Raw genomic sequence first — 13,380 nt, 5'->3', positions numbered from 1 at the left:
CTGGCTTTGAACTCGAAATCCTCCTGCCTCAGCCTCCGGAGCTGCTGGGACTACAGGCATGCACCATCACACCCGGCCATAATCTTTTCTTATTCATATTGTTAGGAGCATTTGTTGCACATGGATTATTTCTATTCTTATTTTATGTTACTATGGAAACAAATGAAATTTTATTTTAATATAAAAGTCAGTGATAGAATTAGAAGACAATTAAACATTTTAAACAGATCCGATATTGTATCTATTTCCAAGTATTATTTTAAAAGTTTTTTTTTTCCTATATTGGGTATCATGTAGTTTTACAGACACCCTAGTATAACTCTTAAATATATGAAAAATAAAAGGATTAAAGAAAAATAAAATAACTTATCACATGAAGGGTATATAGGTAAATGACAGAATAAGCACATGCACAGTTATCTTTAGCACAAAGAAAACAAATGGTTCAATATGCAGACCTTAGTGATAGGGAGTTCATGGACAAGCAACTAGGAATGAATGAGTTGGAGGAGGGTACTGAGGTGAGAATGCCAATTAGAAATGAAATCAAGGTATTTGAGAGAGTCAGATAAATTTAAACTTGTTCATTAGCTGCTGATCTGCCACCATTATAAATTCACTTCAAATTTCCCACTGATCTATTTTCATCATAAAATAACTCTATGCCTGCCGTGGTTGTGGATTTTAAGGAGGATTCACAGCATTTAGAGAGGCAAAGAGAAGTTGGGATTCATCAGTGAAAATGAAGAACAATTTAATAAAAAATAAATTCCAAGATTTCTCAGATTTCCCAAGTGGCAACTCATTTAACAAGTAACAAAATAATCTAATAATAACACAATGGCAAAGTTCGACCGTGTGATTCATCAATAAGCAGCAAATTGCTGATGACTCTACAACCTTTCCTCCCATCTCCTTCCAGCCCCCTCAGTTCCAAAAATGCATGCACCCTGAACCATAAGCCATAGAATTACTTAAAAATAAAAATACTAAAGCTAAAGACATAAACGAATAGTAAATGTTGGACATGGTATATCCTACTCAAGTTCAATTTGAGAAATAGTAGCACAAAGCACGGTTAAGTACCTAGAGGGGGCTCTGGTGATATACCAATGCTTTGGAGCAAAGCCTCGGTCTCTCGTCGTTTGCGATCCAGATCAGAGTCATCTTGAACAGGTTCTTTCTTCTGCTGCAGATCCGCCTAAAAAACATGGATGTCAGTAAGGAAAGTTTAAAACATCACTGAATGTGTACTTTTCCTGGCTGAAACAGAAAGTGGGAAATGCCAGGCAGAGAAGCCAGGCAAAAAGCCCTAATAGATTCCTTCAAATGTATAAAGGATGAAAAAAATACTGCAACTGCTCATTTAATAATTACTGACCCATTGTTCTCTCTTGATTGAAAGTTTTCTCCCATCTCTACCCCATGGCATCAAAGTTTCTCTTGCCCAGTTTTGAAAGAAACCATCAAAGCCAACTATTTCTGACTAGGACTGTGAATTTTTCAAAAAGAATTCTGTATGTTGTTTAGACCTCCTTGTCCACATCCTGGGACATCAGTTCTTTATGAGTGTATATTTATAAAATTCATGCCCCCTGTTTGGGATTGTGGAAACAGCAATTCTTGGAATTTGGATGAAAAATAAAGTTATTTTTGAAAATCTGTAGCTGTATAATACACTATTTGTACTGGTAGTGTAAGCTGATGGTGGTTTAAAATACAGTGGGCTAAACTCTCTCGTAAGGCAATACAGACTTAACAATACAATAGTGCTGTAAATCTTGTTACTTGATTCTGATATATTAGGATTCCACTCGACATGTTAAAGAAGAAAATTGTCATACAGAAAAATACAGTGCAAAAAAATCCTTTAGGAATTCCTTTCATGAATTCTGCCTAACACACACCACATGGGCATCCTTAAATCAGATTATATCCCTGGGTTGTGTTTTTACAAAATCATGACAACTTAAAATGCAATTTAATGAAGATCAACAGAGGTATTCTGGGAGAAATTTTAAAATTTCAGGTCTTTCCTCCTTTTTATAACACAATTATTACTCCAGAGGAGGTATTTCCCTCTATCTCCAACATGAGAACATTGATGTGTAGATACCTTGCAAGAAAGTTTTGTGAGCTTACAGGAGTAAAGCTGTCTTCAAGCTTTTCAGAAACCAACTATCTAGTGACCAGACATCCCTTCTCCAGGGCAAGTTGGGCAACCTAACAGGTACATTGTCTCCACCAGACATACAAAGCATAATTCGTATCTTGGCATCTGAAGCAGAAAGAGTTCATGAAAGCTTTGACTTATCTCCAGATGGTAACCTATACCCTGATTATAAGCTAAGTGCATCTTTGGCTCTGGACCCAATGCTTCTGTTATTATTCACTTTGAGCTTAAAATGCACACATAGTTTTTAAGGCTATCTGTCATTAGAGAGAAAACTGTTGTTATGTAGGCCAATAACTGCTAAAGAGACTACTAGAGAATTTTGGCCCTCTCACATAAGCTCAGATTTTGAAATGGCACATTACCAGTAAGGATATTAAAGTTCATCTTCTTTTCCAATTGAAACATTTAAACTACTAAAGCAGTTCCAACATTTGTGTACAACAGAGGTGGAGACAAAGCTGAGATGAGAGGATGCTACAGAGGTAGGATCTCTATCCACATTTGTCAGAAAGTCAAAAGGTAGGAGGAAGAAAGAGGGAAATAAAAGAAAAGGGAATTACCAGAGCAGCTAATGAAAGACAAATAAAATAAAAGTGAAATTTGTCTTCAGAATCCAATGCAGAATAGTGTGGTGTTACAACAAAGCAGTTAGCCATAACTGAACTGTCAGCTTTACTGACAGCAGGCACTTGATTGCTTTGTTCACTACAATATGCTCACATCTAGATCAGGGCCTAGCACATAGTAAATACTCAATAAAGATGTGCTGAATGAAGGCATCAGTTATCTGCCTTTGGTGAGTGTTGTTTTAACAATTATAGAATCTTAGATCTATTCATCATTTAGGCTGATTCCCATCAACTATATAGCCCATCCAGGAATCTCTTTTACAATACCAGCATTAGACCAAAACACCTAGACATCTAAAGACCCAGCACTCACAACAAACCAACTTCCAGGTGCTAGCATCAAAGATATATTTAATTTTCCCTCATTCTTTCAACAAAAATGTATCAAAGGACAAGAGTATCAGTAAGAAATGAAACTGAGAAGTCCTAATAGAGTTTTCGTAGAGTAAGTAGAAAAAGATCTGCCTAATCTTTTGCTTTTGAACAAACTTAGGGCATATCATTCAAAACTTTCTGTCCTAGATATCCTGTGCAGAAAGGCACAAGATCTATTTGTGGTTTGGGGGATTTATTCTAATTTTAACCAGCAAGCTTTCAAGAAGCATAGTAAAGAGAAAATCACATGTCAACACATATAACCTCATGTTGTGCAAAAACAATATCCCTGAGCTCCATCTCCAAATTTTCACATCAGCACAAGGAGCCTCTGCAACTCGCTCTCCATTTAACTCCTTTTTAATTCTTTAACTTAACTTAAAGAAGAAAATTATCATATAGAAAAATATACAATACAATGACATTTATTAAAAAGAATAAACATCCATCCAGATATAATATAAGAAGGGGAAAGTTATCAACATTCAACATTGACCATGAAAAATGCAAATAGTTAACTGGGGCTTATTGTAAATGCAGATTGTTACCCATTAGCAACTTAAAATAAAATGTTCCTTCATTTAAGACAATAATACGGAATACCCTAATCATGAAATTTTTTATTTTTCTCATATAAATACTACAGAATCCTACTATTTTAATGACTCAACAAGGAGTGATTCTGTAGCACTAGTAATTAAAAATCTGCAAGGTGACTTTCCCAGCAAGTGAAATTTTTGTTTGTGTGGAGTAATCACAGCTGAGACCCAGAAAGAATAATCAAAAACAGAAAATTTGCCAACTGAGAATTATCTATCAATCACTTTTCAAAGACAGTTCCACATTTATTAGAGGGACAAGTGAGGACAGGTTAGGAAACTCAGGTCCATCCTACCTTCTAGCAATTCGGCTTAAGGCCAAGGACAGGGTAAATCTTCAGGGTGGTCGCCATTAAACTCACCTCACTGCATGAAAGCCAATTTTTCATGAAATTGGGCCTGTGTCTTAAATGGTGGCCACTATATTTATTTTTAAATCAGATTTCATCCATAATACCACAGCCAAGAAAGCATGACAGCCAAAGGAGCAGAGGGTGGCAATTTTATATATGTACACAGTTTTCTGGGTTCTGTGGAGATAATCAGCTTGGGTGGTCCTGACTCTAGTTTTCAGTCATGGTAAAAAAAGTCATTCAGTTAAGCATTAAAGAGCATCTTATTTCTTTTTAATTCTAAATTTATTTGTTTTACTTGATAAGCCTAGAGAATCTTTTTTATAAACAAACTTATAAGAGTATGGCTCACTTTCTACAAACAACCCCAAAATTGGCAAATTTTAAACTTAGGAGCCAATGACAGTGGCCAGTTGATGCAGCATTGTAAAAACTCAGGATTAGAAGCTTCCACAGAAATATGAATCTGCAGAATAAAACTTCAGACACTTGGAAAGAGTGTCTGGGACCAGCCTCTCCAGACATGCTCAAACTAGTTTATGTTTATTATTCACTCATTATTCATTATATTTTATTGAAGGTCTACTATCTGGCAAAACCTGTGCTATTCAGTGCTAAAAACAACAACTAGAAACAAAACAAAACCAACATACAGACATGCGCTCCCAAACTTGCCATCTCTGGGGAGAGAAAGACAATTGAGGAAGCAAATGTAAAACTCTGTGCTAAATGGTTTGATAAGGAGGCTGGGGCTGGGGCTCAGCGGTAGAGCATGCACCTAGCATGTGCGAGGCACTGGGTTCAATCCTCAGCCCCACATAAAAAATAAATAAATAAAATAAAGGCATTGTGTCTGACTACAACTAAAAAAAATTTTTAAAAAATGGTTTGATAAGGTCAAGGATAGAGCACAGATCTAACCTCATGATGGGTGGATAAAGGTATCAGCATGAGCTTTCTGGAGAAAGTGACATTTGAGATGAGAACAGAAAGACATGCAGTTAAGAGCCAGGTGAAGAACAATAGGGAGAAAGAGAAGAATATGAAAGGAAAGAGATTTTAAAGGTTTCTTTAATTATAATTATTAATATATACTAATTATACAAATTAAGAGGATTCACTGTGATATTTCCATGCACACATGCATCATGTGTTGATTCTTTTCCATCCTCTCTACTTCTACTCTCGACCCCAGTCCCCAACCTCCTTCCCAGTCCCCAACCTCCTTCCCAGTCCCCTTTAGTTGAGAAAAGAGTTTTATAAGCTCCACATCAATAGAGTGTTGTCCAGAACGCCACAGAAAATTGTCCCAAACTTTCTATGACAACTTGATGCCACAAGTGGAAAATTCCACACAATGAAATTTTGTTTTGCGCAAAAAATTACTTAAATTAATTTTTAAAATTACCTCTAGATTATGTGTATAAAATACATACAAAACATAAATGAATTCCATGTTTATTTAGAGTTGGGTCTCATCCCCAACACATTTCACTGTGCATATGTAAATATTTCAAAATCTTAAAAAAAAAAAAACAATCCCAAGCATTTCAGATAAGAGACACTCAACCTAAAACTGAATCTGGCTAGCATGTGGATTTAGGGGAGAAAAGAAATGGGTGAGAAAAGAGTTTGGTTCCATCTAGAACCTGGTGATCACTGAAAATTATGGAATGGGTGGAGAAAGAATTATCTAAGGTTTCTGCTTTGGATACCTGGCTGGATGAGGGGGTCCTTCAGGAACTAGAGGTAAAGAAGGGCTACTTCTAAGACGTAGATCTTATTTCCTTATTTGAAGAAAAAAAAGAAAAAAAAAGACTTCAGAAAAGATTACTTCCTGGCTCCTTCTGGCTACAAAATACTGTAATCCTATGAAACTAGGGGTCTTGAATTACAGGATTCTTCCAATAGTGGGGCATTTTTGGAAAATGCCTCTCACCAGCAGTGGTGCTGAGCAGTGTGTGCATATGCATTCTGTAGGATCCCAGCCACTGGTTGCTGGTCTTAGAAGCAGAATGTGATCTGTTGCTTACTGATTTGTTTCACTGCTCTGTGGTATCTTCTTGAATCTGCTCAGAACTCTGAGAAAAGTACCACTCTTTTCTCCATGTTATAGAGGAGGAAATAGGCTCATAGAAGACCTCACTAAAGGCCATTCTATGAAGAGCCAAGTTCAAATTAAAACAAAACAAAACAAAACAAAAAAACACCCTCTGTGCATAACTACCAGGCATTACTGCCCTCTGTCTGATTATACTGGTCACATAGAACAAACCAAGTCAGCACAGTTTGTGAAAGACATTTAAGTTGAAGAGAGGAAAGATCTTTTTAAGGAGAGAAAGACTATAAAGAAAGAAAATTTAAAGCCAGGTTAGCTCTCAAAGATGATGTAGTCAGTGTGTTGCAAAATCCAATCCTTACTTGGATTTTTTGAAACAGAAACCGAGAATGAGACATGAGGACTCTGAATGACCATGTGACTCTGTGGAGCAAGGTTGAGTTAACATGGCCTTAACCACCCTTTCTTCTGCTTAGAAATGAGGCATCTAAGACCTTAAGTGACTCTAAGTCCAGAACCAGGTACAGGCAAAGGAACATCTAGAGTCCAGGTATTCTATACTCCCCACCACCGGCCACCCCAATCTCCCAGGACTCTTTTTACAGTATAAGAGGCTAAATCTCTATCAGGCAAAACTTCATGGTGTGGAAGCAAAAGAGGTACCCAGTTTCTATCAGTCTTTTTTGCCTCTAATTTCCCCAAAATGTGCAAAAGGAAAAAGATGAGGCAGACAGTATAATTTGGAACCAGATTTCCTGTATCACATCATCTTTTGTGGTAATTCTGTGAAATTCGAGTTGGATATTAGAATGTCAGTTTAAAAGGAAACCAGTTATTAGTAAAGTATAACAGGTGCTTTAAAACTACACTAAGTGTTGACGTTTGAAGGAAAGGAAACATAATCACTTAATGCCTTTTTTGGCTGCGCATAGAAATGAATAGCCATTCCTTGTCAATTCTCACCTCTATTTCACCCAAAAACTGCATACATAACAGCAAAGATCTCCAAGGGAAAACCATTACACATGATGTCAAGGACAAATAAATGATCACATCAATCAAAGTGTAATGGTGTGGAGAGATGGGAGATGCCAGAGGGCTGAAATGCAACTGCAATTATGTTTTACTTTGTTGGAAAATAATAATTGTTAAAAAAAGAATCTGTTACTTTGGTCTCACAGCCTTGTAGTATAAAACAACACTTATTTAGATTGCAAGGCATTAAATACATTTTTTTTTCCCTTGAAGAAAAATGTAGGGAAGTAGCTGTAGTTTCTGTATACACAAGTGTATCACCCTACACGATGTTTTCTTCATAGGAGACTATGCAAGATTATCTTTGGCATCTGGTTTGTGTAGGAAGCATGGGCTATTTCTAAACTGCCACAACAAATTGGGGAATTAAAAATAAATTATTTCTTGGATTGAAATAGTGACATGACAGCCAGGCACTGAACTGAGAGTTGAGAGACTTTAATTCTGGATCTAGCAGCAGAAAAGCTGCATTTTACCTCTGGGTACTTTCTGCTTTGTTGACATCAAAAGGGGACTCAATGGAAGGTCTTTAAAATTCATTTCAGTTCTAACACTTAATATGCTATATCCTATACTATCCCATCCATTCTCTCACCTCCTTTCCCCTCAACCAAACCTAGGATTCTTATCTACCATGAAAATATATACCATATAGGCATCAATGGAAATCCATCAGAACCATTTTCTATTTTTCTTCTGAAATATCTAAAATAGTCTCTCTCTCTCTCTCTCTCTCTCTCTCTCTCTCTCTCTTTCTCCCCCCCCCCCACCAGTACTAGGGATTAAACCCAGAGGCACTTTACCACTGAGCCACATCCCAACCCTTCTTATTTTTCTTTTTGAGACTGGGTCTCACTAAGTTGCTTAGGGCCTTGCTAAATTACTGAGACTAGCCTCAAGTTTGCAATCCTCCTACCTCATCCTCCCAAGTCACTAAGATTACAGGCATGCGCTACCATGCCCAGCTAAAATAGCTTTGCTGGTCATTTTTAAAAATAATCTTGTATTAAAACTGACACTTGTTAAGTACTAACTATACTTTGGGTACTGTTAAGATTAACTTTCTTAATCCTCACAAGCCCACAAAATAAATATATTCTCATCTCTAAGGATAGGAAAATGAGGCATGAAAAGGTCAAGAAATGTCTGACAACAGATCCCAGACTACCTTTTGGGTTCTATTCAAGTTTGGGGAGAACCTTGGGTTTCAGATAGCAATGACCTTATCCTTCTGAGGACATAGATACCCACTCATTTTATCTAGATATCCAAAAAGGATTCTTTGAAGGGGTCCTATTTATCCATTTGACCAGTCCTTCAGAACCAAGTGATTTTCTTCTTACCACACAACACCCACACCCCAACCTCCAGTATTTACCTCTTTCTTTTTCCTCTCCTCTTCTTTCCGTTTCTTCTCTTCTCTTATCTGTGCTAAGCGCTGCTTTTTGCGCTCAAGCTCAGCTTTTAAGTCACTTTTGTCAGACATGTTGGTTTCCTTGGAGAAAAAAGGAAGAAAGGTGAACATATAACTTTTTATATTATCATTGCAAAAATCATTCAAAAGGAAATGCAGCTTGAAAATGTGATTGGGGCGTATTGATAGGTCATATTATTTAGCCTATGTTGAAGAATCAAAAACAAATTAAGTTAAATCTTCTCTGACTCTACCTAAATCTTCCCCTATTATGCAGGCATAAATGTCTGAAGAAATATAACATTATCATCTGGTCTGAAAAAGAATAGAAAATTACTTCCAAATAGGCAATGTGGGCGGGAGGGAAAGGGAAGGGCTTGCATGGGTTAGAGATGATGGTGGAAAGTGATGGACATTATTATCCAAAGTACATGTATGAAGACATGAATTGGTGTGGATATACTTTGTATACAACCACAGATATGAAAATTGTACTCCATATGTGTAAGAAGAATTGTAATGCATTCCGCTGTCATATATAAATTAAAAATTAATTAAAAAAATAGGCAATGCATCTCCTGTACAAGTTTCTTACAAATAAACCAAAGGAAAGCATCAAAAAATAATCATCATCATGAATTGTAGTTCAGATGGTAATGGGGCAATCCATCTCCACCTGAGAAAACAGGTGCCATGAATCCTGAGAGACGTGTCCTGCCCAAATTTCTATAGACTCTATAAATATTCCTCCACTGGACCTGAGCGCATGGAAATTTCATTTTGCCTAACATATGTATCAGGGAAGACAGCTGCTGAGGACTTAGCAAGTTAATCTTCTTTCTCTGTAAAATTCCTTCTGAACTGTCACAATTAATTTCATGTCCAATAAACCCTGATTCTATAAAACTTTGATTTGCATTTAGAATACAATATTTATCATTTTAGCACTTACCTTTTTCTTCATGTGTTTTGGGAACACATGAAAAGGAGGTAATACTGGGGCAAGTTGTTGGAAAAATGTATCCAAATGAGACTTAATTTTAATACTAATCATGATGCAGCTGCTGGTGGCAATGGTACCAGAAATATTTTAAAATAAAATAAGTTTATCAATTATCGATAATTACATACTTGCTTCTTACATACTGAAGCAAACAAGATGAAAATCCTGAGAAATGAAGAACTTCCTCTGACCCAAATTTCTCAAAGAAGAAACAAAAAAACAAAAACATCAACTAACTATAAATGTCATGAGTATTTACTTGTACGTTATTTGTATGCAACTATAAAAAATGTATAATGTATTCCTAAATAGATGCCAAAGTGATGGAAGGCACAAAAAAAAGTACCAAAGAAAAGAACAATAAGAGATGCTCAAACTTCCTGTCACTGTCCTTGGAAGGTAATCATGAGCCTGCAATCACTCTAAGACATGCTGTCAGATAGACACACAGCCAGGACGTGTACCGTGTTCCTGTTGGACACATTTCTGCTCACAGTGTGATGGCAAAGACTTGCAAAATAACAATGATCACAATAATCAATCTCTGCCATTCATGATCACACCGTGTCTTCAACTTTCAACAAACATTTGCTGAATATTTAATCCTTGCCGGCCACTCTATAAGGCATAGGGATACAATGACCAGCAATACTAGATTCTTCCCTTCAAGGAGAATTGAACTCAAATTCCTGGGCTTGTAGTGTGACTGGGGAGGTCTCTGAGACATTGGCTTATTGATTATAGCGTACCAGGCCCTTTGCATTCATTATCATATTTGTCACCACAATTCAAGCAGACTGGTACAATTAATGTCTTTTTCACAATCAAGATAAAGAACGCTCAGCAAGACCCGTGACTACATGGCCAGTATGTGGCAGAACCTACATTCCAGCTTACACGTGCTCTGACCTACCACACACTTCTAATCTCCAAGGTGCAAGTTCAAAGGGAATGCAGAGCAAAATAATAATCAAGATCTGAGGAATTAGGCCCAGGTGAGCATTGAGGAGCACACGGAATTTGAACGGTATGTTGTACAAGCTTGGGAACTAGCAAAGGAAGGGAAGATTTAGATATGCAGAGATCTATGGAGGGGGAAACCAGCAGATTTAATATAAGAGTTACACATGAATCCATCAAGAAATATAAACTCTAGTTGTGAAAAATGAAGGCAAATGGCAAAGCCTTTCGGGGGAAGAAACAGAGAAATGAGTTGTAGTTGATTTAACAAGTGATGGACAATCACAGAAGCTTTTTGAAAGGGAAAGAAGTGACAAAATGAGAATGGAATTTGCTTAAGCCTATTCTTGTCCCTGCCTGCATTGCAGATAGGAGCATAAACTAGAAATAATGCAATTGCTGGGAGGCTGGTGCCAACACCTATTTCAGTCAACTGCACCTGCACTGGGATGGTAAGTGGTGGAGAGACAGCAAGTAGAGATGTGGACTGGAGATAGCACAGCCAAGGACCAAGTAATTCTTGGTAGTCTTTAGATGTGGAAGCAAAGGAGGAAGGATCAGTATTAATTTATCTTCGAGAGAGCAAAGAGGAAGGCAGTGAAATCGAGAAGAGAAAGAAAAAAATAAAAGGGTACTGTTAAAAAACAAAAAAACACTTGTAATATGTCCTAATTTGGGCATCAATGAGACTTTTAGACAAATGCATAGATACTACAGATGAGACTGACAGTTGGATTGGGGACTGAAGCTATGGAATAAAGCTCACTGGAATCATCCACCTACAAGATTGTTAAAACTTGAGTCATGGATTCAAAATCCTATAGAAGTCAGGTTGATAGTGCAAGGAAGCAGAATAGTGTCAGAGGCCAGCAGAGAGGAAGAGCTCTGTCTAAAGTAGACCACTCCACCCAGCTCCCACTGGTGACCAACATGGAAGAACATGGGTCCAAACAGTTAGATCTTTTTTTTTTTTCAAAAGAAGCTACAGAACTGAAAAAAAAATGAAGTTTATCAATAAAATACAGGTGGACAATAATTTTTGAGACCAGTAGGTAAAATTTGCTCCTGGCAGGAGCAAATTTGAACCTAATTACAAAAGCCATCTGAGAAGTTATATACATTCTTGCCCAATGGGTTCAAGCTAATTGATGTAGTTGAATTTTTTTTCTGCTGTCAAAAGTGAAACGTACAATTAGAAAATAAATCACTATTAAAGTAAGATCTGTATCATTCTAAGCTGAAAATCCAGCCAGTGGAAACTTCAGGAAAGTTAACTTTCTCCCTCCTCCATGTTTCCTCAATGATTACATACCTTTCCCCAGTTAGAAATGCCTGGCACAACTTCACTATATATTATGGTCATAAGGAGAAAACCATTCTATAAAACATCCTGTATTTGTTGTGATTTTCTTGCAAAGAACTTTAATCACAAGAGGAAGTAAGATATATCCCTAGCACATTTCTTCAAAGTACAAAGGCTTTCTTGAAACTGTTCAACATGCCAAATGATGTTGATCCTTTAAGTTGATATTCTCAGCCACAGAGTTGATACTTTAAAAATTAAAAAGAGAGAAAGAGAGATTAAGTAGAGATATTTGAAAGTATATGAGTCCCTTTTAGAATGTCGTAGAGCTACAGTGTTAAAAGACAAAGCTATGGAGGACCTTCCATTTATAGATTTTTTAATCTATTCCACAATAGACACTTATCATCGACTCACAGAATTAAAAAAAAAATCTCAAGAGAATGCCTCCTAAAAGGTTTGGAAAGTACATGTTATAGTAAATTAATGAGCCTTTACACATAAGGAGATGGCTTCAATGGTGGCATTAAATGCAGTGTCAGCACTGAACTCCACAGGCTTTCCCAGGGGACTTGCCAGTCTGATCCACTAAATCTCTCTGCACATCAAACAAAGCAAATGGAGAAGCAAAGCATGCGGGACATGAGTTATAGAGATTCCTGGGGCTAATATAGGTCATGGCAAAGGCAATTCTGATGTTCTCAGTCTAAGAAAATAAAAGTCAGAGCTACCCACTGCTAATTATTGCTCGCTTACTTCACATACACAAAAAGCTGATCTCTTTCATTTACAGATGGCAAGGGGTCAAGAAGATAAATCAAGCCCACTTCTGAGTGTGGGGCTCCTCCCTGTCTAATCATCCGCATGTTCTCCCACCCACCCGCCAACACACAGCTCGGCTATACCCAGGCTTAGGAATAGTCATGGCTCAGCTGCACCCAGCTCCTTCCATTCTGGGATTAGTTGACTCACTTTTATGTTTCCTGTCCAGCATCCCTCACTGCAGAGACCCATATGCAGAATTCCTTTTCATTGGCTCCTCCCCTGCCTCCATCTCTTTTGGCTTCATTACCAAATTCATACTTCTTATCTTTCTCTACCCCACATCATGGCTCTTGCTCTCTTGCAAAACATCCAGCTTTACTATGGCCAAACACAATTCCATCTCTCTCTTGTGTTCATCTGTTCACCAAATTACATCCACTCCAAAAGAGATATCTCAAAGTTCAAATCTGCTACTCCATTTACTCTGGATTCCATAAGTGAACCCCCATACACCCTAACTTGTCCAATTTTCAATTCTTTGCCTCTGATTTCCCTTTTTGTCCCCTGGTTTGCTCTTTATTCCCAGCTCAGTGTTGTCACTCATCCTCCCAAAGTTTTCAGTTCAGATAACTTTGGCTTCAGCCCATCTGCGATCCCAGTGATCTGCCATTCCTTTGACCCCCAATAAATGAGTCTCTATGTAAAAAGA

General features: G+C 37.4%; 1 protein-coding gene across 1 annotated transcript in view; it reads right to left on the bottom strand.

Annotated features, from left to right (window-relative positions):
- Positions 1-13,380, bottom strand: part of Dync1i1 (dynein cytoplasmic 1 intermediate chain 1) — a 293,109-nt gene that overhangs the window by 254,639 nt on the left and 25,090 nt on the right. The window contains exons 2-3 of the mRNA XM_076861407.2: positions 8,605-8,721; positions 1,087-1,201 (exon numbers count right to left, since the gene is read on the bottom strand). Of these exons, the coding sequence (XP_076717522.1) occupies positions 1,087-1,201; positions 8,605-8,712 (223 nt within the window). The 5' untranslated portion in view covers positions 8,713-8,721. The remainder of the gene's footprint in view (positions 1-1,086; positions 1,202-8,604; positions 8,722-13,380) is intronic.

Source organism: Callospermophilus lateralis, chromosome 1, assembly GCF_048772815.1.
Source record: "Callospermophilus lateralis isolate mCalLat2 chromosome 1, mCalLat2.hap1, whole genome shotgun sequence".
In the NCBI taxonomy this organism is placed as follows: Eukaryota; Metazoa; Chordata; class Mammalia; order Rodentia; family Sciuridae; genus Callospermophilus; species Callospermophilus lateralis.
The sequence above is the reverse complement of the archived record's forward strand: the minus strand, read 5'-3'. Positions and strand labels throughout refer to the sequence as shown.